This window comes from Haliaeetus albicilla, chromosome 13, assembly GCF_947461875.1.
Source record: "Haliaeetus albicilla chromosome 13, bHalAlb1.1, whole genome shotgun sequence".
In the NCBI taxonomy this organism is placed as follows: Eukaryota; Metazoa; Chordata; class Aves; order Accipitriformes; family Accipitridae; genus Haliaeetus; species Haliaeetus albicilla.
The window spans coordinates 13262220-13285954 of record NC_091495.1 but is presented as its reverse complement, the minus strand read 5'-3'; the positions used below and the strand labels follow the sequence as shown (position 1 = coordinate 13285954).

The 23735-nt window shown below is 41.4% G+C and overlaps 1 protein-coding gene across 3 annotated transcripts in view; it reads left to right on the top strand.

Annotated features, from left to right (window-relative positions):
• Positions 1-23526, top strand: part of HHAT (hedgehog acyltransferase) — a 169518-nt gene extending 145992 nt beyond the window's left edge. For all 3 annotated transcript variants that reach the window (XM_069800214.1, XM_069800213.1, XM_069800215.1), the window contains one exon: positions 21189-23526. In XM_069800214.1, the coding sequence (XP_069656315.1) occupies positions 21189-21280 (92 nt within the window). In that variant the 3' untranslated portion in view covers positions 21281-23526. The remainder of the gene's footprint in view (positions 1-21188) is intronic.
• Positions 23527-23735: the final 209 nt, after the last annotated feature.

Below are 23735 nucleotides of genomic sequence, written 5' to 3'. Positions count from 1 at the left end.
AACCAAATGCTGCAGTGAAAAAGTTGATAGATGGAGGTATCGTAGCAAAAAGTGTTCAAGTGAAATTTACACATTCAGAGCAGACACAGGTGTCGCCTTCTGTTTTCTAAATGCTTTTCATGAAAGTTAAGAGTAGGAGATCTAACATTCTACAGAAGTCTGGTAGTTATTTGTTAAGCAATTTCATTTCGCGGAAGTATTTTGATCTGTCTATGCAAAATTGTGTCTTCTTTTTTCCACTGAAGTAGATAAAAAATTCTGTTTATTTTCCTGTCCTCTACTCCAACTATATTACTAGAGAGATACCTAATTTTAATACTCAAGTGTTGCTGTTTCTTAAAATACTCAATGTACTTCTTTTCTCAGATGGGAAGGTGTGGGGGATAGTTTAGGGGGCGGGGATTGCGAGAGAAAGTCCTGTTGCGTGTTCATAGATGTGAAGTCCCCCAATAACTGTCACAAGCAAACGGTATATCTCCAAGGTGAGATAGGCATCAATATTTCAGCTACTTTCAAGCCAAGTCCGCCAAATTATTGAATGCTTTTAAATTCTGCCTTAGTTGCTGGGAGTGGTCGTCACCATACAACAAAGAGCACCGTGCCCCAGCAACCCGGTCCTATTTCCTTTAAGGTTAGTGGCAAAATCCCCACCATTTTGTGAGTACCAGGTTTAAATGTCCAGATCTTCTTTTCTCAGGTAAACCCATTTTCTACAAAGACCACAGTATTTAAATCTGAACCTTATATGTCATATGAAAATTTTAGTAGGAGCTTATCCCAGATACATTAAACCTCACATTTACTGCAGTCAGCCTTCTTTCTTTGACATACACTTTCATAGCCTTAGAAAACACCGTCAAGGTATTGTTCGTAAGAAATCTTCTCCAAGCGGTGAGGCTATCTCACAGAACACTGATTTGGGGTAAGCTGCATGCTGAATTTTACACAGCCTGTGTTCGATACACTTGCTGCTCTGTCCTGGGCTGAAGATCTATTGCCTGACTCAAAAAATGAGTCCAAGTTTGTCACATCAATTCTCTGCAGGAAGTGGCTGTTTTCAGCTATTGAGCTGCTTCAGCTTATGTAGTGGCAGTCGTGCCTTTTATCACATCAACAGTTCAATGCACAGTGCCTTTTATTCTGTCATGCTGCAAAACAAAACAAAACAATCTGAAGGAGCCAAAAGCTATTTTATACTTGACAGCAGCATATAATGAACTGTGCTTCCTGAGGGAAAATTACTAATGGCTCCCTCTTGGTGTAAGGGACAGAGGCTAGCTCTAGTTAGAGTGAGAGCGATAGTAATTAAGCTCTCATCCACTGCATTTAGGAGAGGTAAGCCCTGAGGATGCAGAGTAACTTCAAGATGCCAAATTTCTCAAGGACTAATGACTTCCTAAATAATGTCTGGAGCTAGTCCGGGTTTTCTTTGGAGGACCACTTTTCAAAGAGGGAAAAACCACGGAGGGATTTCTGTCCAGCTGATGCTTGGTTCTGTATTCTCAATTCATATGCTTGGGGCCATACCTATGCAGAGGGCACCTTTGCAAGTACAGGAATACCCACAGGCTGTACCAGTAGGACATATCACATAAATCCACACTTTGTACCAGTTCAGTAAAACTCTTCTCTGTTGAAAGAGCATATAATGGCAGAAATACTGTTGTAACTTCTATGAGCAAAATTATGTAGAACAGGGACTGAACTTTATTGTACTGTTACCTGATGTGTGCAGCTTAGTTGTAAGGGACATACAACTTTGCTAGAGCATTTGATATCATCTTGCTGCTTTATGCTGAACAGTAAAATCCAAGACCCTATCACAGCAGCCAGGGTTAAAGGCCTTTCCTAGTAGCAGCAAGATCATTCTGTGTTTTCTAAGGCATCCTTTCCAATGAGCCTGATGGTGACACAGTGTCACGAACCAGACTGGACAGACCAGGGAGTCGTGTTTAATTCAAAATTCCCTCTGGCTAAATTAAGGTGAAATGACACCAAATGATCAGTTAAAGATTTTATTTATGACAGAAGCAAACGGAACTGGGGAGGCCTGGTAGTAGGTGGCAGGGTTTCTCACAACAGGAGTTGGCATAAGACTACTTCTGTAAACCGTGTAACCATATACATCAATTCAGGGAATAAGGAGATCCCTCCTGTTGAGTCACAAGGTTCAGAGCAGACCCCCTTGCTTTCCAGACTCCTCGTCAGAGAAGGGTCTAGGGGCGGCTGGATCTACTCTTAGTCTCAGACTTGGTCAACGGTTTATATCTTGAAATGGATGAGGTGTAGGGATTGTGGAAAAGGAAAGAGAGAAGAAGACAGAGAGAAAGGAAGAGAGAAAGATTTCACCGGTCCTGGGTCCAGCGTTGGTTCAGTCAGCCGAGGGGTGCAGTCAGCCAAGGGGACCAGTCCCGGTGGGCTTGCATCCAGGGCTTCAGTTTGTGTCCTTTTATCATCCTTGCCCCTCCGTCATTGGTTAATGAGCAGTTTGGGAGCCTTTGGGCTTGGGGGTCCTTTGTAGAGTAAATTCTCCTTCCCTGCAGACATGGCCATTGTTTGATCTTTGTATCAGAACAGCTTATCAGAACAGGGAGCTGCACACCTTCCAGCACGCCCTCCCCCTCCTGTTGCTGATGTCTGAGCTGATGGGCTTTTCACCTTGGTTCCTTGCTGTGCAGGGTTTGTCTTTAAGCAGAACTTGCCCCACCACAATGTTTGAGACATTAACTCTTTCAGTCTCTCACACGTTGTCATGGAGCTCTATGCACATTGCTGTATGAGCTAACCTGTTTGATAAGATGCAAATTTTACATGATGATGCATTTATCGAAAAAAATTAATTAAATTGCACCTGCCTTTATTGCAATAAAACCTGTGTTGCGCTGGCAACGTGTTGCACAAAATTGCTCAAAAATGTCCCAAAACACCTATCCTTGTAAACCTTCATTGTTTCTAATTGCAACTCCTGAAGAGAGAGAGCATGGAGTGTTCTCCTAATGTCATTTGAATCTGCTTTGGCCAGGTTGCAGTAGGTTGCCAGGTTCTGAGCAGTAAAATAGGGCAGTAGATGGGTATATCCTTCTGTTGTCCTGTATTGCATTTTTGACCTAAACATTTGAAGAATTTTGTGATTCCAGTTGCTTTACAAATAACAAAGGGAAACAGAGGCACAGAAAGAAGTAGCAAGTCAGTAGCAGAACTGGGAATAGATCTTGGTTGTCATGCCTGCTGTCAGTCAGTAATAGTTCAGCATTCATTCCTCCCTGTGATGTGCTTTCTCACAGCCTGGCTTAGACACCAAGTTCTTTGGGGTTTGTGAATGGAGCTTAGTAGCACAGAAGGTAGAGCCACAAGCAGAAACACAGTATAGTATTAGAAGATCCTTTCAGTGCCTTGATTGGTTTCTGTGCTTCTTGAGCTGACAGTAAATTCTTCAGTGATAGCAGTGCATGAAAAATCCACTGTATTGTGTATAGAAGGGGTTGCCATGAATTAGGCATGTCTCAATTTGTTTGACCTATGCCAAGTTTAGAGAGGTCATGTCCTTGTTTAAAAAGTCATGATCGCTCACTAACGTGAAGGTGTCTTCTTTACATTGGCATAAGCATTGCTGATCTGTCTCTCAGTGAAGGTGGCTCCTGCATTACAGTCAAATACACAAGCTTTATCTCGTCCTTTTCTTAACTAACATTATTGCTGTTAAAAGGTTGTCAGATGAGGACAGGAGAAACTAGGAGAGAGAGTCAGCGTTTACCTGCTTTGACAGTCTAGAAAAAATGGCCAAATGTATCTTGTGAGACCAAATATCTCCTTCTGTCCTGTCGTCCCCCTTTTTCCCTCCAGGATTGTCTGTCTTAGTGTATGTGTCTGTCATGCATAGGTTCAAGGTCCTTTATGATGTTCTCATCTTTATTTGTGGGATTTTTTTCTTCTTCTTCCTCTGAAAATCTGCCCTTGCCTTTACTGCCCACTGCTCAGGTAAAGTGGAGTAATGAGATGTCTTCCACATGGTCTGGGCTTTTGGTACCTCCTAGGGAATGCTAAAGACAAGCTGGAAGTATCTGTAGGATGTGATTGGATTAGCTTCTGCCAGTTAGGCCATACTGGAAAGTCTGATGTACTTTAAACAGTTACTGGATAGAAACAAAATGTAGTCTGTGGAGCAGGGAGGGAACCTCTCTCTTCCATTCTGCTATAGGGGAGTGTGCAAGCCACAAGGATACAGAAAATCCTGGGATTTTTATTTCATGACTCTCTAACTGAGCCATGGAGCAGCTTCCAAAGGAGGCAGAGAGCTGAGCCCAGCATCGGGGGCAGCTCCAGTGCAAGCCTACAGCAGAAGCTTCCCAGGGCAAAGCATGTTTCCTTTTGGGAATCTAGTCCAAGGTCATTATTACCCCAGCAAATGCAATAGGCATTGCTGCTCCCACATGGTGTGCAGGCGCTACTATGAGCTTGGCCACTAACAAAGTAAAAAAACAAACAAGAAAACCCACTGCATACCCAGATATTCCATCTTAAAATGCTGAGTCTTCAGCATGAGAAAATAAGGGTGAGCTTGGGGTTTTTTTGTCCTGCTTACACTTTGCACTTTCTGTATCTTCACGCTGTCTACAGTGTTACATAAAATATCCATGATTTCAGTTCAGTGCAGGCACAGTAGTATATAAACCAACTGTAAAGGTCTGCCTACAGTAACCTTCCTGTACTTCTGTTACAATAGTGAGTGCTGACCCATCAGTTCTCCTGAAACTGAGACTGTGGCAGTGCTGTACTTCGCCAAGGACACACACTTTATGAGCGTTTTAGTCACTGAAGTTAATTACATCGAGACCCTGTATTACATGTAGTGCTTTGCCAAATTTGTACTGGTTTTAAAAGATGACACAAATTAATTCCATGACAATTTATAGATGATTCAAAATTAATGTATAGTCTGATTAGATCTCTGTTAATCAAAGATAGTGGTTATTTTGTTAGAAAATGTTAACATTTACTCAACACTTCTTACAGAGTGTTTCCACCATCATGTGAGTTCTGCAGGAGTAATTTAATTAATAATTCAATTCAGCTTTATGTACTGCTGCCTTCATTAAAGTTGGCTACTGACAGCACTTGTATTTAAAGTTCTGTTAAGCTTGATTGAGATACAAGATTAAGTCCGCTTATATCTCCAAGAGGGAAGACAATAAATTTTTTCTGCATTAGTAGGATTACAGCTATAATTAAGCTGCTGGTCAACCTCTATCAAGCCTACAACTCTTCACTGTAGAGTAACTTAAGTCTTCAGTCTGAAACAAAATTGGCATAATTAGCTCTCAAAGGCGGCTTGAAAGACTGGACCCATTTTTACCAGGTAAAGGCCACCCTAGTTAGCAGTAACCACAATTTACAAACTGATCATTTTTGGGGGTGCCTTTTGCCAAATGACCTTCGGCATCCATTCTGCACGTACAGGATGCATGTATGCACCAAAAGCATAAGACAAGTTGAGCTAACTAGTGTCCCTGCTGAGGCACACTCAGGAGCAGTGGGGGAAATTTATGTTGACATAAGAGCTTTGTTTGCTTTTACTTGTAAGACTAAGAATAACCACCTAAGATTTGAAAAAAAAAAAAAAAATTGTTATTGAATCTTTTGTCCTGTTTCCTTTTCTAAAAACAAGTATTCTTTAACAAGAGAACTGGAATGTTTTACTCTCATAACATACTTAATTAAGACTGTTTGTTGTCTAATGTAGCGTATAGTGCCCATTCTTTGCCCATTTTCTAACTGGACTGTTAGATCAGTATTAATGAGTTGAGGAAGCCTCTTATGGCTTCTTTTTTAGTGAAGAGTTCATTTTTTCAAATCTGTGAGATTGCTTCTTGCTTCCCATCTTTTCTCTGTCACTGTTTCCCTAGTTCAGCTCAGTCTACCTCTGACATTTCTTCCTTCTTACTGGAGATTCACTCAATCACTTTAACCCTTTGAGCTTTATTTTTTCAGTCTTTGTCTAGAGTGATGCCAACACATTTGAGTCGCCCTTCTGCTTCTGTCCTTCTTTGTACTTTCATTTATTGTGTTTTGTGGCCTCCAATAGCAAATCAAAATGGAGACATGCCACAGCCTCTCAAGTATTCTGCCCAACAATTATAACATCTGTTGCAGTTTGGGTTAGGATTTAAAACAAATTAAGCTACATCACTCTCTAAAGAATAAAAAATAATTTGTTATTCTAAAGCCATAGAAGATAACAGAGGCTTCAGCAAAAGGGAAGGGAGAGATGTTAGTAAATTGGTAATGACCTTGGTCCATCTGCCAGGGTAATTTTCCTGCCTTAGTAATTGAAATTTATTCAAATGCAATTTAAAGGTCATCAAGGATGCAAGTAAAAGACTTAAGCAGAGTTTCTGATCAAAACATTAAGTATTGTGTTTGACTTTTTCTTTTATGAACAGCTGAAGGATTCTGCCAAATGGTAAATTTCTCTTATTTAATCAGGCTTCTTTGTTATGACAAACTTTGACTGCAGCTGAGCTCTTCAGTCCAGTCCTCACTGAAACTCTAAAGGACAGAGGAAGGTCTTTTATCCATAGTAATCTTGCAGTTCTGCAGTAAAGTGAACACGGAGACAAATCCCAATGCAAAATAATTATTCAAAGGAGAAACAGAGGGTCATCTGAGCAGCCTTGGCCCATATGATGAATACACTGTGAGCAGACATGAAGTATGCTAATACTTGTGTCAGAAAATTTGATCCAAAACGCAGAACTTTCAAAATCTATACTGGGTTGTGCCAGTATCCATTCAAAAGATTCTTTGGAATAAATGAGGCGATATATGGTGGCTGGACAACCAGACTGTGCATTTAAAATTTCCAGAGTAAAGAACTGATAAAATAAATGAATACTTTTCTCTTTAAATATCCATTTTCCTGTGCAAAACTCAGCTGCATTCAGTGACCATGCATAAATTTTTGAGAAGCCCTTCCATTTCATCCAGAATATGTAGTTCAGCATGTAGAACCAGAAGATCCAACTGAAAATAAAGGAGGAGGCAAGAAGATGAACCCTCTAGCCCTCCCTATTAGATATCCTGATTATTGCCAAAGAAATTGGCATTAATCTCCTTGTCAAGATCAGGAGTGATACTGCCTTCAGAACAGAAATAGCCTATTTCAGCAGGGTGAGCCATATTCCCTGTCTTCCCGTGCCTCCCAAACATGGCATCTTTTGGATCTTTTCTAGCTAGTCAGTGTAAATGATGGACACCTTGACATCTTCATTTGGCAACATGCCTTCACCAACATACCAAGGGTTGACAGCCTCTAGCTTTGGCAATCCTAACTAAAATGAAGCCACTCCCAGTCCAATTAACCCCATTCACATTTTTACTGCAACCCCTACAAAATCACAGCTACCTTTCTTGGTAGCTTGTTTTCTATGGCTGTCTTTCCTTCTGCCATCTTACCATACCCATCTAAATGGATCAGATCTAATAAGTATTTTGTTTACTTCAGGCTTTAAAATCTACCATTTTCACATTTCTTATGCCGTGGTAAAAGTATTAGTTGCATAGCCCAATTACCATTGGGTCATTTATTGACTGTAACAGTGACATGAGGAATGACACTAACAGAGAAACAGGATCTTTGGTCTATCACCTGTAGAGCTGTTCCTCATGCCTTGTTCTTCCCAGCGCACCCTCCATCCCACTCCAAGGCACTGCGTGCCCACGTGGCCGGGCTTTGTGCTGCTCAGCAAGCCCAGTGCTCCATCCCGCTCCAACATCAGCTTCACCTGTGCCCAGCCAGCCCTCCGTACCCACCGTGCTCTCTTCCTCCGGTGGGTTACTTCTCCACCTTGGTGTTTTAGTTTAAAAATGGGGATATGAGGAAGTGTTGTTTTGGCATGTAGAGATTGTAAACAAAGATGTTTGATCGTGGTCTGGGCCTGCTTGAGGTCTGGCACTCATTAATTAGCCCCAGATTATATTTAATACGATTGATCTGTGTGGCCACACCATTGCGCGTGAACTGTGATCTTTGAAATAAAACAAGTCAGATCCAGCTCCGTTATATCAGATCCTCTGAGCCGATGTTATGGTGCGTAGATTAATTCATTATTCTGGTTGTGTGGCTGATCCTGTAAAGGCAGAATGCACCACACATGCCGTGGAGAGATTTGCAGAGATGATTGTTCAGCAGGGACTGTACATATGGAAATTTGTTCTCATTTCTTCCTTTGTGCTATCCCATTTACAAATGGAAATGACTGCTTCATAGCCAGTTCTCATTCTATTTCTCTCCCATGAGATGTGAAATTAGGACTAGGAGAAATCCCACCGTGGCTGAGGCTGAAGCCTAGTCTCTGCCATCGAAGCTGCTCCACCAGGAGGGGGGAGCAGGGAGGCAGCAGGGCCGGCAGCACCCTGCCCTTGCCAGCGTGCCTCAGCAAGGAGACACCCCGCTGGCGTCAGCCAGGGTCGGCCAAGGGGCCAGCCAGGGCTGGGCAAGGCGGCGGTGACAAGGCAGGGCCGAGGTGGAGCTGGGAATTCAAGTCACAGTCAGGTACAGCGTGCGTACAGTATATGCGTACACAATATACTTTTATACAGTTAAATACAGGGGCAATGTGGAGGCCCCTGCTAAGTCTGGTCAGGGCAACGAGAGCCTGCTGGTGCCCTCGTGTCCCTGACATCCACGTAGGGCCCAGCCATCTTCTGGTGAGGGAGTAGAGCAAATCCATGCCTCGCTGCCCTCAGGGATAATGCTGTGTTGCTTAATCTGGGGTTGTACAGCTGGCTTCAGTTACTCTGTTCCTGCTTTACATCAACAGCAAACAGGATCAAGGCTGCGAATCACTGAAGTGTCACTTCATTGCACACCTGGGCAAGGAGACAAGAAACTAGTTGAACGCTACAGGGTTAATGTATATAAAGGGGTCACTAGTTGCCTCCACAGAGGTGCATGTGTGTGTTGTTTTGAGCAAGATACATAGATTAGCACTACCATCAGTCTTGTTAAAGGTTTGCAGCGTTGCTTTTATTACGTTGAATAGCAGAGCACAGGTGGGACAGAGGGTATAACAGCCGTGTATCGGATCATGCTCCTTGCTAATCTTAGTGGGCCAGGGAAGCACATGGAAAGATTATATCTCATTGCACTAAGCTGTACTTTGTTATAAATAAGACAATTTAAATATAGGCACTAACTTTCTGGCAAGGCATAGTAATACTGTTTTACTTGGTTATAGCTTGATATAATGTAAAGGAGGTGGTGTTTGCGGGTGTTTTTTTCTTCTAGAAAAGCAAATACGCTGTTAAAGATATTTAAGATATTTTTAAAAAATGGGGTTTGGTTTTGTTTTGGTTTGGGTTGGGTTTTTTTAAAATATTTTTGCAGTCTCAGGCTTGTTCCCGTATATGCTTTGCTCCACCAGTGCAGCCATCTTACCTGAAAGGAAGACCCTGAGTGATCCCATTCAGCAGCTGTTCAGGGAGCTTTCTTCAAACAGGAAAGCAAGGAGAGCAGCTAGGCTGTTTTAACAACATTTAAATCTTTCCATGTGCATTCCTCTGAGCCAGCTACAAGGCAAAGAAATGTTGTTACTCTCAGTGTGCGGATGAAGGGGCTTGGGCTGACAGAATCATTTTCATCTTGGTTACCACACTGGTAGATAACTCACTCAGATTTGCGCTGATCAAACTTCCTCCTCTCGGGTGGCTCCTTAATGGCCTGAGACCGGATCCCAGGAAAGCGGAGCACGGCTCAGGAGACGAGTTCCCTGTACTTGGCAATGCTGGCAGATTTTGCGAGTTGAGGTAGCTGCCTGGGTATTTCTAATCCCTGTTTTCTGATGTAGGTGATAAATGGTTTGCTAGCTTTTGCTTCAGGTGAGCTCCATGCTTCCACAGCTTACGTAGGTAGACCTGTATTTTCAGGTACTCTCTGGGCTCTGTGTTGCAGAGAGTGCACTTCCAGTTCACACAGAAAGCAGGGAATAAGGTATTGCTTCCCGAAACTCACTAGATGTACTTGTGAAATCCAGAATGTGTTTTCTGAGAATATACAAGCAAATTTTCTAATTTTGACCTTGAGATGAATTAAATATTAATCTCTTTCAAGGAATTTTAAGTTATTTCTTTTTAATTTGTTTCAAATGGTCTTGATGGTGGACTCATACAGGCTCTTTTTTTTCCCCCACGTTAAAACAAATTTAATCTTTCCCGCAAACTATCTGTAATTGAACTATTTTACTGATAATTTTTGTATTTAGTTGCTATGATTATATGGGCTGCAGCAGGGTCAGGTCAGCTTGTGCAGGTGAGAAGTGAAACAATTTTTTTTATCAAAAACTGGTAAACCAAGGTCAAACCCTGTACGGCCCTTTTCCTCCAGATAACTTGCATGCAACAATTACATTTCACGTGATATGCCACCAGTGTGATGGAGATATTGTTCATTGTCAATGTTTTCTGTTGGCTGATCACCACCTTCAGGCGCCACTGTCCTTCTGGGGCTGCCTGCCTTAACTCCACATCAGCCCTTTTCTTTGCCCTTTGGCCATGCTGTGAAAACAAGACACAAGCAGAAGGGGAATAAGTTCATAGAACCTGAGACCAGCAGCGTTAAAGATGTCTTAGTCCTGAATCGATTGCTACGGCTCAGTAAGCGATTGCAAGATTGCCTCGTTACCTTATCTATGCACTTCCATCCCTCAAGATGTTTGGATTTCTGTTAAGTGAGAACTCGGTTCAATGGCCTCAGTTGTAGTGCTAGCTTTACACTGATACAGCAATTATGCCAAATGCAGTGTTCCTGTAAATTGCTTATGTGCTCTCAGCCCTTCTCTTACTGCATTAAGCTCTAACAGGTAATATAATTTTCATTACACAGAGCATTTCAGGTAGGAGAGCTCTGTGATAAGAAGTTGCAGTTTGTTTATTGCTAGTGTAGCTGGTTGTAAATAGTTGTTAATAATTTGTTACACTGCTTTTTTTCTTGCTCTTAATGCTGTGAAGGGACAAAGCAGCACCATAGAATTGCTGCAACAGTCTGGGAACATAAGTGTTTTTGAGGATGACAAGGAAAAATTGTAGATTAAAAAGTGTGTTGCAGATAGGAAGGGGACTGTGAATAATTCATCCTTAAGTAATTCTTCATGTTTAAAAATTAATTATTTTATGGTAATTTAAGCATCTCATATTCATGACTATTCCAGGGTACCTTAGCCAGAAATCAGGTTGGGGAAATAAATTATAATACTTCACCTTTTTACCTAAATGTTTGCTTTCTGGTGATTGATGATAGTTGTCTGAATCCCTGGTTTAAATCCTCTGCTTTTGAGAGTGTATAGCCTTGATTTCTCAAGAGCTCCCTAGCACTAAAAGCTTAGAGAAGGAGTTTTGTTGTATGCAGAAAGGCTGACATACAAACCTAAATCCAAGAACCCCTATTAGATTAATACAGAAATCTTCCTGAAATTCAAGCTCTAGTAGGAGGGAGGTTAATTCACCCTTCTGCTCAGCATGGCTTTCTATAATATAACATGGGTATCTCTCTGCTCAATAAGAGACAGATGCTCACCTCAGGATCCTGCCAGGCAGCAGCAGTGTTCCCAGTTCTGCCTTTGGGATGTTCGTGTTCTTCTGGGGAGTTAGCTGTTTATTCTGCTGTTTCATCTTGCAATTGTAATGAAAGGAGGCTCCTGGCTCTGATGTTTTGATTGGCATCTATAATGGTCTCAGCAAATAATTACAAGTGGGAAATGCCCTAAAATCTTTGCAAGTGTTATCTTTCCATAATTGTTCATACCATATTTAAAGAGGTTGTGCTGGGAATACCTGAGTAGACATTTAATGATAAGGCTAGTGCTGTCCTCATGCATGCCAAGCCAGATATATTACTCTGAAATGTTTTCTTTGCATAACAATTTGAAGAGGTAACTCTTTTGCCTTGCTTCTGGGTGAAGATGCATCTTTATTTACAATAATGCTTTTGAAAGCTTTTGTCTCTGTTCTAAAAACAAATGAACAAACATTGAGATTTCATAGTTTGTGGGCTTTGATTTCACGTTAGCTGTGCGTAGCTCTCAACTGAAGACCTGGGAGGAGAAGGAAGGTTGCTTCTGATTTACAGATTCACTCCTCCTTAATCTGAAAACTAAAGCTAACTGTTTGGTTTTCTTCTCCTTTCCTATTAGCAGTTGTGACAGAATGATTCTGCCAGGTAGTTTTAAGCAGTCTTTCTTACTGTTAATTCAAATTCAGCAGTAGCACAAATATGGTTCTTTTGATTTTAGTTGAATTACTCCAGAGTCAACTTGATATGCATGAGACCAGGATTACTGCCTAAAATCTCAGGTTTCTTTCCACTGACTAGATCTGCGGGAAAAACTTGGGTAAAGGGTGAAGCTTTTTTTTAAAACATGAAGCAGAAGACATAACTCTTATGATTCTTCTGTGCTTTATACAACGTTTAGAAGCAAAAATACTTAAGGTAGAATTATGGTCAGATAATATCACAACCCCCCCCCCAAGAAATATAGAGTGAAGTTACCAGCATCGTCCTGCTCACATCATGTGACACATACAGGGGAAATAATGCTTCTGATCTACATTGTACAGCATCTGGAGAGCTGCTAGTATGATGGTTAGGTAGCATTAAATGAGATTCTGGCTCCAAAGACAAAATGGAGAATCCATGCAGGCAGGCCTGTCCTGTATGGATACCTGCATCCACAGAGCACTTACTTACTGGCATTTGTAAATAACACAGCAGGTTGTTTTTTTTTCTTTCATGTACATATATAATGCCATGCAAATAGTTTTGGCATCATTATTGAATTGTGTCAAGGGGTGCTTTATAAAAGCTCTAGGATGGGCCTATCTTTTGAGCTCTACCTATGAAATTGTTTATTTGCAGCTTATCTAATTAATAGGAAAAAGTATGTTCGGTATCCTTAGCCCTGACATAGGTTGAATTGATTTCTTGTTGTTTAAGAAAGTCCTTGTCAGCATGCAACTTTCTTCAGTGCCATCAGGCATAAAAGTAAAATTATTTTAGCTATGGTAAAGTGTGGTTCCACACACAGTAAGAACACAGAAGAGCCACAACTTTTGTGACCTATGTCTGCAAAATAAATCCTGTTTGCATTATGAAAGCACTAAGAGATTATGGCTTTCTGCTCTCAGTGCTGACCTGGGTGAGTTGCAGTCATCCTGTGTTGGAGATGATGGTCTTGGACTGTTATCTATCCATTTTCAGTTTTTCTCAGCAGTAATAAGTACTCCTCAAAAAGCCACAGATGTAAGCATTCTCCAGGATGGTATAATTCAGAATTCACATAAGTAGACTACTATGCTATACATTTGTTAATGTCTTTAACTGGAAACTACTTCAGGTCTTCTGAAGAGGAAGCTTTTGCAGTTACTGCCAGTGTACCTGGCTGAGGTTCAGGTCTAGACCTGGCAGCTAAGGATTTTGTCCTTTTCAGTCTTGTTTCCAGATGCTGCATGGGACAGCTTTTGAGTTATCCTTATAGAATTTCCCTGGTTTTCCTTTTAAATACCTCCTCTTGTACAGTAATACTTTTTCTGAATATTTAGACCTTACCCACACTTGAAGCTTAAGTATCTTCAACACCTGGAAATCTACAGCAGTAAGTAAGGTCAGCCTGGAGTCTCCCGGGCTGCTTCCCCTTGGCTGAGCCACTGTGCTGCTCTGCTCCCAGGCTATGCAGTGGATAGAAGGGAAAGATGCGGGAGCTGTTTGCTGGGGGCTGATAATGGGACAAGGTGGCATCTTGAATATACAGACCCTGTGAATCTGTGTGCTGCTTTACATGGGGTGGGAGGATGAAGATGCCCAGCTGGGACTTCGAGGGCTGTGCATTTGCTGGCAGAGTTTATTGCCTGTCCTTCACAATGCGTGCAGCATGGAGGCCGAAAGTAGCAGCAAAAAAACCCTGCTGTGGCTCAGGTTAAGGCTTTGCTTTCCGTATGTATTCTTTTACAACTGAATTCATTATGCTCCATGTACTGCATCTTGCCTCACCATCCTTGCAGTTATCCCTGAATGAATGGCTGGAGGTGATTTGATATCCCTGGTTTGAGTGCTCCCATGTGACAGCCAAGCAGCCAGTTAAATGGAAGTTAAATTCTCTGCATCAGCTCTTTTATCCAGGCCTGTTTGTTAGCGGCAGCAGTTTATGTATCAGTAGCTGAACTGGAAGTATGCAAAAATAAAATGCTTATTAGTAAAAGCTTCTACACAAGGATACAGGCTGTTCACAGACAGTAATGCCTAAGTTAGCCATTAATTTAGAAAATCACCAGAGTTGAATTTAAGCACTTGAATAATACAAACTAGTAGCCTCTTCATTCTACATTTTAAACCCAGAAACTGGGAGCCTTAATTAGCCTTTAGGCTAAGATTTCAAGTATTAAAAATTCTGCTGGATTTGAAGAGGAGCAGCTACAGCAAGTAATGTGCACACTTGTATTTTTAAGGGCCTATCCTCAAATATGGATTATACCAAAAAAAAAAAATAAAAAATCACCAATGCCAGATTAGGAAGAATTTAAATAGTTAGAAGACTGCTTTCCTGACCAAATCTTTTTCTACATCACTTCATGCACACAGAAAAAGTCTTGTAATAGCACTGCTCAATAAAATACAGACTGGTGAGAAACTGCATTTCTAATCAAATTCTCTAGGTGGTATAGAGCTTGCAGAGCAGTGGGAGGATAAAATGGGGAAAAATTCTTTAAATCAGCTTTAGATCACTGCCTACTCTCATCAGCTCAAGCAGAGTATAGAGAGATCAGTGGAGGTGGGGCAGATGTGATTGGGATGGGGTACAGCTGGGTGATTGAGATACATTAAATTTTCTGTCAATGTAATTGTGTTGCTGTACCTACAGTATAGCAAACAATGCAGATATGCAGCAGCCACCCAAAAGGTGAATTACATGTCTTCATTTAATATTTTACATGATTCTTCTCTGCTTTTGGCCCTACTACATGATACTGCAGTAATTTTACTTTATCGCAGAGAGGGTATAATTCAACATATACAAGAGCTTTTGCCAGCTTCCTACCAGCTCTGCTTGCGTCTTCCCATCTCTAAATTTTGTTCTTGGGATGAGCTGTAAAACAAAAGTGCTTAGGGCAATGCTTTCAGCCACTAATAAACAACTCCACAGCTTGCTAAGGGTGAGTCCAGCAATGCGAGGCAATGACAGAATTTTATTAGAAACTGAAGAAGTGGGCTATAGAGAGAGAGAAATATAGATATATATATATGAAAGCTAACTTTACTGAATTCCAAATAGATCTAATACTTCCGTAATTGCTTCTGTTTTGTTTTCTTTACAGCTGGAAATAGAGTTGTTTACTATTATAGGTTCCAGTTTCATAGGGATTTCTTAATGGTAAATGAACGGTAAAGTTACTTAAGCTAGAAAATTACTTCATCTAGAAAACAAAGGCTGTGCTTGGCTCTTTTTCTTCACATGATAATTGAAAATACTTGGTTTCCTGTCTGTGTTAGTTATAATTGAGTAAGGCAAGGCAGATAGGAAGGAATTAGCATCTAGAGGCACTTTAAAGGCATTTGTAGGAAACTCCTCTCTATAAAGGGTGATTCTGCTACTTACCATCTGAGTGCTGTATTTTGAAGGGTGTATTATAAGGACAAGAATATCCTTCAGAAATAACTTAAAGCCAAGATTTGAAAATTATAATTTCTTTCATACTCTGGTTTAGTACCTTCAGAAGAGGAATAAACTCCAGGAGAAACAGAAGTCCTTTCCATTTCTCTTCATTGAAACACTGAGCTTGGTCTGTTGGAAGAACAACAGTATCTGTGGAAAGATAGTACAGTGAATGCTGGTTTTCTGTTCAGCTGTGCAAATACAGTGCATACTGCATAATGCAGTGTTACCCAGACCCAGCATTAAGTAGAGTTGCGTGTATCATGTCTGTGTGTGCAGAGCAGCTGGAAAACTTGACGCACAATGCATAGAGCAATTTTGTATAAACCAATTAGATCACCTCTAATGTGCTTTGAAGTTATCCAGTCCCACATCTACATGCTGAATGCTAACACAGCTGAAAATATATAGGATTTCCTTTTCCAAATAGCTAAAGAGTAATTAGGTATCAGACTGCACAGTGTTTGCAATACATGCTGTTGGACATACCCTGCTATAATGGTCAGCAGGGGTCCATCTGGAAGTGACAAACAGACCTGAAATTAAAATTTAAAAATCCAGAGTTTATCCTCTGCTTCAAATGTTGAGCTAGATAATAGGTTTCTTCCAACTGGTCTTTAGTTTTGAATGTGTTATTTTTCCTGAAAATGCAGCAATTTTACTGATCTTTTAAGGATGTTAGTAATTGTAGGCAAGAAAGGTCTTGGCCTCAAGTGCTGGTTTGCTTTGGCTTTTTCTCCTGCTTGACAAATCGGTGCTTGTTCCTCCTCCTCCCCACTGTTGCACCTCCTTAATTCCACTTTACAGAGGCATTACTTCAGTGTCTTGTCACATGACCTTTTGTTTAAGGATAAATTTTCCTGAGTGCTAAGTCTTACAGCAACTTAGATACTGCCAAATCAAAGTCAGAGTAAGATGTACACTCCTGAAGTCAAGGTTTTCAAAGAGAGATGACTTTTTCTGACTTCTGTTGATTTATTACTACTCTGTACTTGAAGACTTCTGAGGACTGTGTGGCCAAGTCACATCTGAAAGTAGCATTAAGGTCCCAAAGCTACTAAGGCAGTTTTGTAAAATGCAAAATGCAACTATGGTCCCTTTCTCTTGCATCTCACAGGTTGGAAGGAACAAAGGGCTGTTTCCGAGTGTTTTGATTACAATGTGAAACCTGGGTATGCCCAAAACATTGCTGGTGTGATTCTTTGTCATTACTGTAGGTGATTAGGAAATTTGAAAGAGCTTCCTTATGGATACATGATTAAATGTTGGTTCAAATGATTTGAACTGAGGTAATGAGGACATAACTGGTCTTTTGAGGGCTGTGATCCAGGCTGTTATGTCTGAGTTGAAAGCTTAGTTTTACTTCACTCCCTTCAAAATCCAGAGTGTGCCAGAAACATGACCTTTGCAAAGTATCCAGAAGCGTTCTCGAAGAGGAGATGGGAGGTTCAAAGGAAGGAGTAACTCCAAAAGCTGTTCCTGTTGCAGCTAGTTTGTATTAATTCTGTCTCGACCACGTAATAAAAACAACTTTCCTATTCATTATGCTGAAAGCTGAGTACATAACGTATCAAAATGCGGTTTTAAACCAGCAAGACTACTGGACAGTAGATCAGCTGTGTGCAACAGAGTGTTGCCTCATGCCTGGTTGGGACTGGAGACTTCTTTGGAACGACATTGTGTGATAGATGGATAAAGCACCGATGTCACCTTGCCACAGAATTTGCAGTGCTCTTCACAAAGGAGTTTGTGTTTGGTTTTTGTGGAGCAGCATACCTGTATAAGCAGAGAATTTGGTCATGATTCAATTAATGTTTCTCACCCAGCGTTCCTTTTGCTAAAAGGGAAGTCCAGCTGTCTTAAGAGACATTTGTGCAGATAAAGCTCATAAATATTGCTGAATTTGCAAACAGCATATGAATTTGTTCTTGGATTTACAAATGAATAGTTAATGAATACTAGGTCATCTTTCCATAAAAAAAGATAAGGAAAATGAGTTGTCATGTGAAACTTGGCCCTCAAGCCTAAAATCAAATTACTGAAGACAGTCAAGAAATTGTAAGATTTAAGGTGGTATGTGACATGTTTTTGAATAGACAAAATTAACTCAGTCATTTCCCAACAGCTTAGTGCTCGATTTGACCCCAGTAACATTTCTAAAAGTACATTTTATATATATGACTTTGTGGAGGCATACCGATCTAGAACACAGGCATGTACCCTTCCAAGCAGAGCTTGGAGAATGGTACAGCATAGGGGAGGATCCAGTGTTTTAGGGTGATAAGGCAAAGCTGGGGAGCCACCAGAAAGAAGAGCCCCTTGAATGATGTTTGAGAGTAGGAGCAGAATGGAAGTCAGCAAAAGGCCTGAGGGAAGACGTACCTTATGCTGCTGGCCCAGGGCGAAAAGAGGAATTTCCTTGGAACTGCGGATCCAAGACTGTCAGTACTGTTTGGTTGTTTGGGTTTACAAGGAGAAACTGTTTAAGCAAGGAAAAGGCTCCTGTGAACTTACCTTGCAAGAGAGCAGCTCCTGCTGCTGTTTGATTTTAGAGGTCACATACAAGGACAACACACAGGTCATTTACACACTAGGCAGAATTTGAAATTGCATCCTTGCTGGATTAGCATTACTCAATGTGTCCTTCCCTACAACATCACCTTCTGGAGACCAAGTTCTTCAGTCTTTTCAACAAGTTTATTTTATATCCAATCCTAAAATGGAAGAGATGAGTGAAAACAGTTTAAAGATCCCCTGCTTGCTTCAGGCTGTCCTTGGGCCGCTTCTCAGATGTGGATGCACTTGTGCAAGTCTGCCTTGAGGGGACTGGAGTTAATCTGGGATTGCGCAGGAGCAGAACACAATACCTTTGCCATGCTCACTTACAGTGAAAGCATCACATGCATTTCCTCCTGCCCAGCAGCAGTGCACATGGTTCCTGTATGGCAAGGAAGGGCCAGCAAGGCAGAGGTGCCCCCTCTTCCACCCCTCCTCGGAGCTGGCTACCTCCCACCTGTGCAGAAAGAAATGCTTTGGGATCTGTGCAGCTCCTCCTAGAATAGCTGCAACACAAATTTTTAAAAAGTCCCCTTTTCTCTCACCAATAGTGGGTCACTTAGTCTTCCCCCTTCCTTTTAATCTTAATTAGATCAGGAGGAGGTAATCTGCTGAATGCAACCCCTAACACCTGTTACTGTACAGGAGACACTCCCTATGTTCCAGGAGGATTACCACAAGCCTGATTACAGCAGCATGAGAGCCCCGTGAACCCAGGTCATGGGCACCATGGAGGAATCTTATCATAAGTCTAAGGCATCTAGAAATGATTTCCAGGGCATACCTATGTATTCTGACAAGATCTCTTATACATTGGCTGGGGATAACGAGCAGATCAGACTAAAGGCTACTGTTGGCACATTTTCTGTGTGCCAGAGCTTTAAAGTATTTAAAAATGTGAAATATATATTTAGCAAAGTTTCCAAAAGTGCCTCTTAAAAAAAAAAAAGGGCGCAATTCTGGACTTAGTCTTTTTTTAACTTTCTGGCTCTGTCTGTATAAAGCAGTAAAGCAGCCACCACAATATTGCTGCCAGAAGAGGTATGTTTTTATTACATCTATTGACATACTTTCACATGCAATTTTATCAGAGACAAAGCACAGCTGGGCTTTAACTTGCTGTTGAAGATGAAACCCAATGTACAGTAGCCTAATTTCACTGAAAAAAACCCCAAGACTATTTTACTGTTAAAAATCCCTTTGGAGATACCTCAGCAATTCTGTTTTGTAGAACAAATAATTAAACAAAATGTATAATTTTGCTTTAGGGTGTTGTGAGGACAAGTGATTAATATTTGTAAATTACTCCATGAAAATCATTCCAGTTACAAGACTGTATGTGTTTCACCACTAAACAAGTCCAGAACAATTAGAGATTTGTGAAGCAAACATACAGCTATTCACAGGAGAGGGGGGCAGAAATAACTTTTTCTGAACCTGTTCCAGGGTGAAGTGTTACACGGCCCAGGTTCTCAGAGCACATGGAAGGGTCCCAGCACACGCAGTGCCCAAAAGTACAGGACCAAGCCTGAGGCCATCGGCCCTGCTGAGGGCAGGGTATTAAGCTAAGGCTCAGCTGGACATTAGCACAATTAAACAGCCTCCAGACTGGAATCAGCTTGAAGCCTGGACAAAAGCAGCCTGCAAAATAAAATACCTTGTAAACATACCTTCAGAAAGAGCTCTTCCTGAAGTATCGTGTTGTGGGGCGGTTACAGCTTCTTTCCATCCGTTCTCCAGGCCAATGGGGAATCTCATGTCTGCCAGCAGGTTCCTTCAGACCAGAGTTTTCCCCAAGAGGGAGCACTGAAGCTTTTCTTTCAGGAGCAGGTGCTGGTAGTTCAAGGACAGCATGCAGAAAACCAGTCATAAACATAACCAAAATTCTTCTGTCAACAATGGCAACAAAAAAGCTGCCCAAACCCCCTCAAACACATTTCTCCCTCCCCCCTTCACCCAGACAAAGCACACTGAAAAACATTAGGGCCTAATGCTGAGGATTTCAACCTATAAACTCTAAATTTCATAAATTCTAAGGAGAGGAGGAAGATGGAGAAAGGGAACAGAGCTGCCAGGAAAGGTATCAAGAAAAGCAAAATCATTTACCTGATTATGGATTTTTCAAGTGATTTACAACTCCATTGGAAAGCAGTAGTCCTTTGGGCTTGTGACCTCCTGCTTACTGCTTTTAGCTGTTAAAAGTTCAAGCGAAAAGATGGTGACTTTCACTAAAAAGAATTTGAAATAATAACAAATCATGTCATTTCCCCAGCAAAAGTTTTGTATATTGGAGAAGTCAGTCTATTTAGTTAAAAAAAGCATCTAGTGGGAATACATCAGGCAAATAGGGCTGTCTGTTTTGCACTGGCACAATGGTGTTCTGACCCCATTAGTTGATGTGGGGCTGTAGAGTGTGTACATCAATTTTTACACCCAGCTGCACGGTATCCAAACCAGCCTTAATCAGAGGTTTCCCCAGACTCTTTTTGCAGAACAGATAACTGGATTTGTTCTGATTTTTAATCACCTGCATTGTGGCTATGCATCCCTTTGAGCCTAGGAAGTGCCATAAGCCAGCTTAAAGCATCAGGGTTCTTTCGGGGATCTGCTTGACAGACAAACCCACTACAAAGGAGAGGATTGAAACAGACCTTTTTAAATGGCAAGTATCATTTGGAGGTGCAGAGCAGGAATAAACCTAGTCCAGTTCCCTGAAAATGGAAAAGACTGGGGCTGCAGGGGATGAGGCATCCCTGAAGCTTAGACAATCCAGATTTCCCCTTTCAAATTCTGTGGGTTGGCTCTACTTTCCTATGAGACTGAATTGCTAATAAAATTAATTAGAAGCATCATAACTTGGTCATCCCAAGAGTTTTTCTACTTGAAGCAGTCATTAATTATTCTGACTAAGATTGTCTGTCTTTCTATTTATAGGCTGGCCGTGGGCTACACTGACTGTTCTTGGGTTCCTGTACTGCTATTCTCACGTTGGAATTGAATGGGAGCAAACGTATGCTGTGAATTAGGAATGACGCAAAACCAATGATTTTTAAGACAGGTTGATGGCTTTTCTACACTGGATATCCTATCTGCAGAAGGATGGGCTAGACCAAGCCTTTGGCCAGTGTGCTAAAACCAAAAGCTCATTTAATGGATTCTGGATTGTGAATGCAGGAATTGAACCAGAAACACTGAGGGGCTGTGGCTGAGGGTGGGGAGAAATTATGGAAGCATTTTTAATTATGTTATTTTTGTAAAACAGTATCTCTGTGACTATGTACATTGCAAGCATCTCAGAATAGGTATTTTATGTATGTTGAAGATTGGTTTTGTTTCTTCCAATGTTTTCCTGCCTATTTTGAGATATTGAACAAAAAAATTCCTACCTTGCAGAATTCAAAAAGCCTGATCTCTCACAGCCTCTGTCCAGGGGCATACAGGGCTGTGCCCTGTGCTTAACAAAGGGCATGATGCTCATCAGTTCTTCTTGATTGCTTTCTGATACAAGTTAGAACATTTTTGCTACTCTCACTGACTGCAGTAGTTCAGCCTTAAGCTACTTTTCTACCTACTGTAGAAAAGTCTGCTATTTCTCTTCAATGTCTTCATTTAAAACTTCACCTTTAAAACACTGGCCTTTTTTGGTAGTCTTGGGAATGGTTTTATTTGTTTCTTTAAAAACAGGGAGTAGGGAGGCAGGTCTTTTCTTAAGGAACAGCTTTTCTTTTTAATCAAATATGACCTTACAGCCCCTTGGGCTTTAAGTGGTCTCTGCCTTGTGTTAGAGATAAAGCATATAATACTAATTTTATTACGGGGCAACTCCCACCTTCAAGGGAACTGTTCAGTCTGCCTTCTGCATTTTTTCTGTTATGAAGGGAGATAACCCAGGTCTGGCTGAATGGTAAATCTGTTCAGTTCACTTCATTCTCTGGTGTCCAGGCAATCAGCTCCTGCGATATTAGTCACCCTAGGAGTAGCATTTTAAGAACTTTAAAAAAAAACAGAATGGTCCAATACAGTAGCACCAAATTAGCCTGAGCTCCATGTCCTGTGCCCACAGCCAGACCTGTTACAGCAGCATCTTTGCCAAAAGACTAGGTTGCCCAGAGCTGGGAAGATCCTGCCTGCCTGCAAGCATCAGGGCTGTGGGAGTGGTTCAGCACATGCCATTTTCTGAGGGAAGGGGTGCCAGCCAGGAGTGGGGTCTCAAGGGGTGTCTCCCAAGCTGTTATTTTTTAAACTGATATTGAAGAGCAGCCAGGAGACCTTCAGTCTTTCTATAAAGTTAGACATTCCCCCTAGGCCTGGCAAAAGGCCACCAGTCCTGGAGAGGGCTTCTTCCAAGAGCAGTCTCCTGTAGCCAAAGAAGAAGGACTCCTGTCAAAACTTGTTCTGTACCCCCTGGCAGCCATTCCAGCCTGTTGGGAGGCACAGTTAGCATCCTACCATCCATCACTCCTGCAGCTTCAGCCAAGTCTGATATAGCTTATCCCTTCAAAAAGAAATTCAGTCCCTGAGACAGGCTTCCGCTTAGTGCCTGCATTTCTGATGTCTCTGCTGCTCAGAACTATGGCAGCTGCCTTTTTCCCCTTCATTTATTCCTGAAGAAATAAGGGCAGAGGCTTCAGCTCTCTACCCATCCAGAGACAAAGCCCATCTCTTGCCTTTTCAAAGCAGAAGCTCCAGCCCTTTATGTTTAGGGAAAGATTCCCCCATCCCCTGTGAGAAAGCTGTGATTTCCCCTGGAAGTCATTTCTAAGAGATACTGTGGACTGTTGAAAATAAGACTTACCTTGAATGCTGCCTGGCCAGAGACATGGCCCTCCTGATTGACTTACTATGACTGAAGGAATTCTCTCAGCCACAAAGTATGTTGCTCTCAGCCTCTGAATTTACTAAAAGGATCTGAGATTGGCCTTTCATTTTGGAATAGAACTGAGCTAAGGGCAAGAACTTTCTCAAACTTAACTGCAACATTGTAATTAAGTGGAATTAGCATTGGAGCAAAAAGTCATGAGTCTGTTCTTCAGTCTTATCGATTACTGTTATTATATGAAACAAGCAGCTACTAAAGTGATTAGATTCCAATTTGTATGCATGCAAAACTTCCTACTCCAATGTGGAAATGACCTTGAAGGTCATCTAGAGTATGCTTATTTCTGAACTAATGTTGTTTTATATTTTTTTTCAGTGCTTTATACATCTTTCATAGTTTTGTATCCTTTTCTGTTTCTATAAATAAAGCTGCAACTGACTTTTGGCTTGAGAACTGTGTCTTAGAGAACTACGGTTTGGTGCAAGAAAAATAGGTGCTCCACTTTTGTGAAGAAACACTACTATGCACCTTAAGCCTGCAGGATGGGTGCAATACAGGCTGGTTATCCCTATTGTACACTGCATAGAAAATGCATTCCCTAATGGTGTGAGTTTAAAAAGCAAATGCACCTTTTGCAGATCAGTTAAGGTGAGACTTCAGCA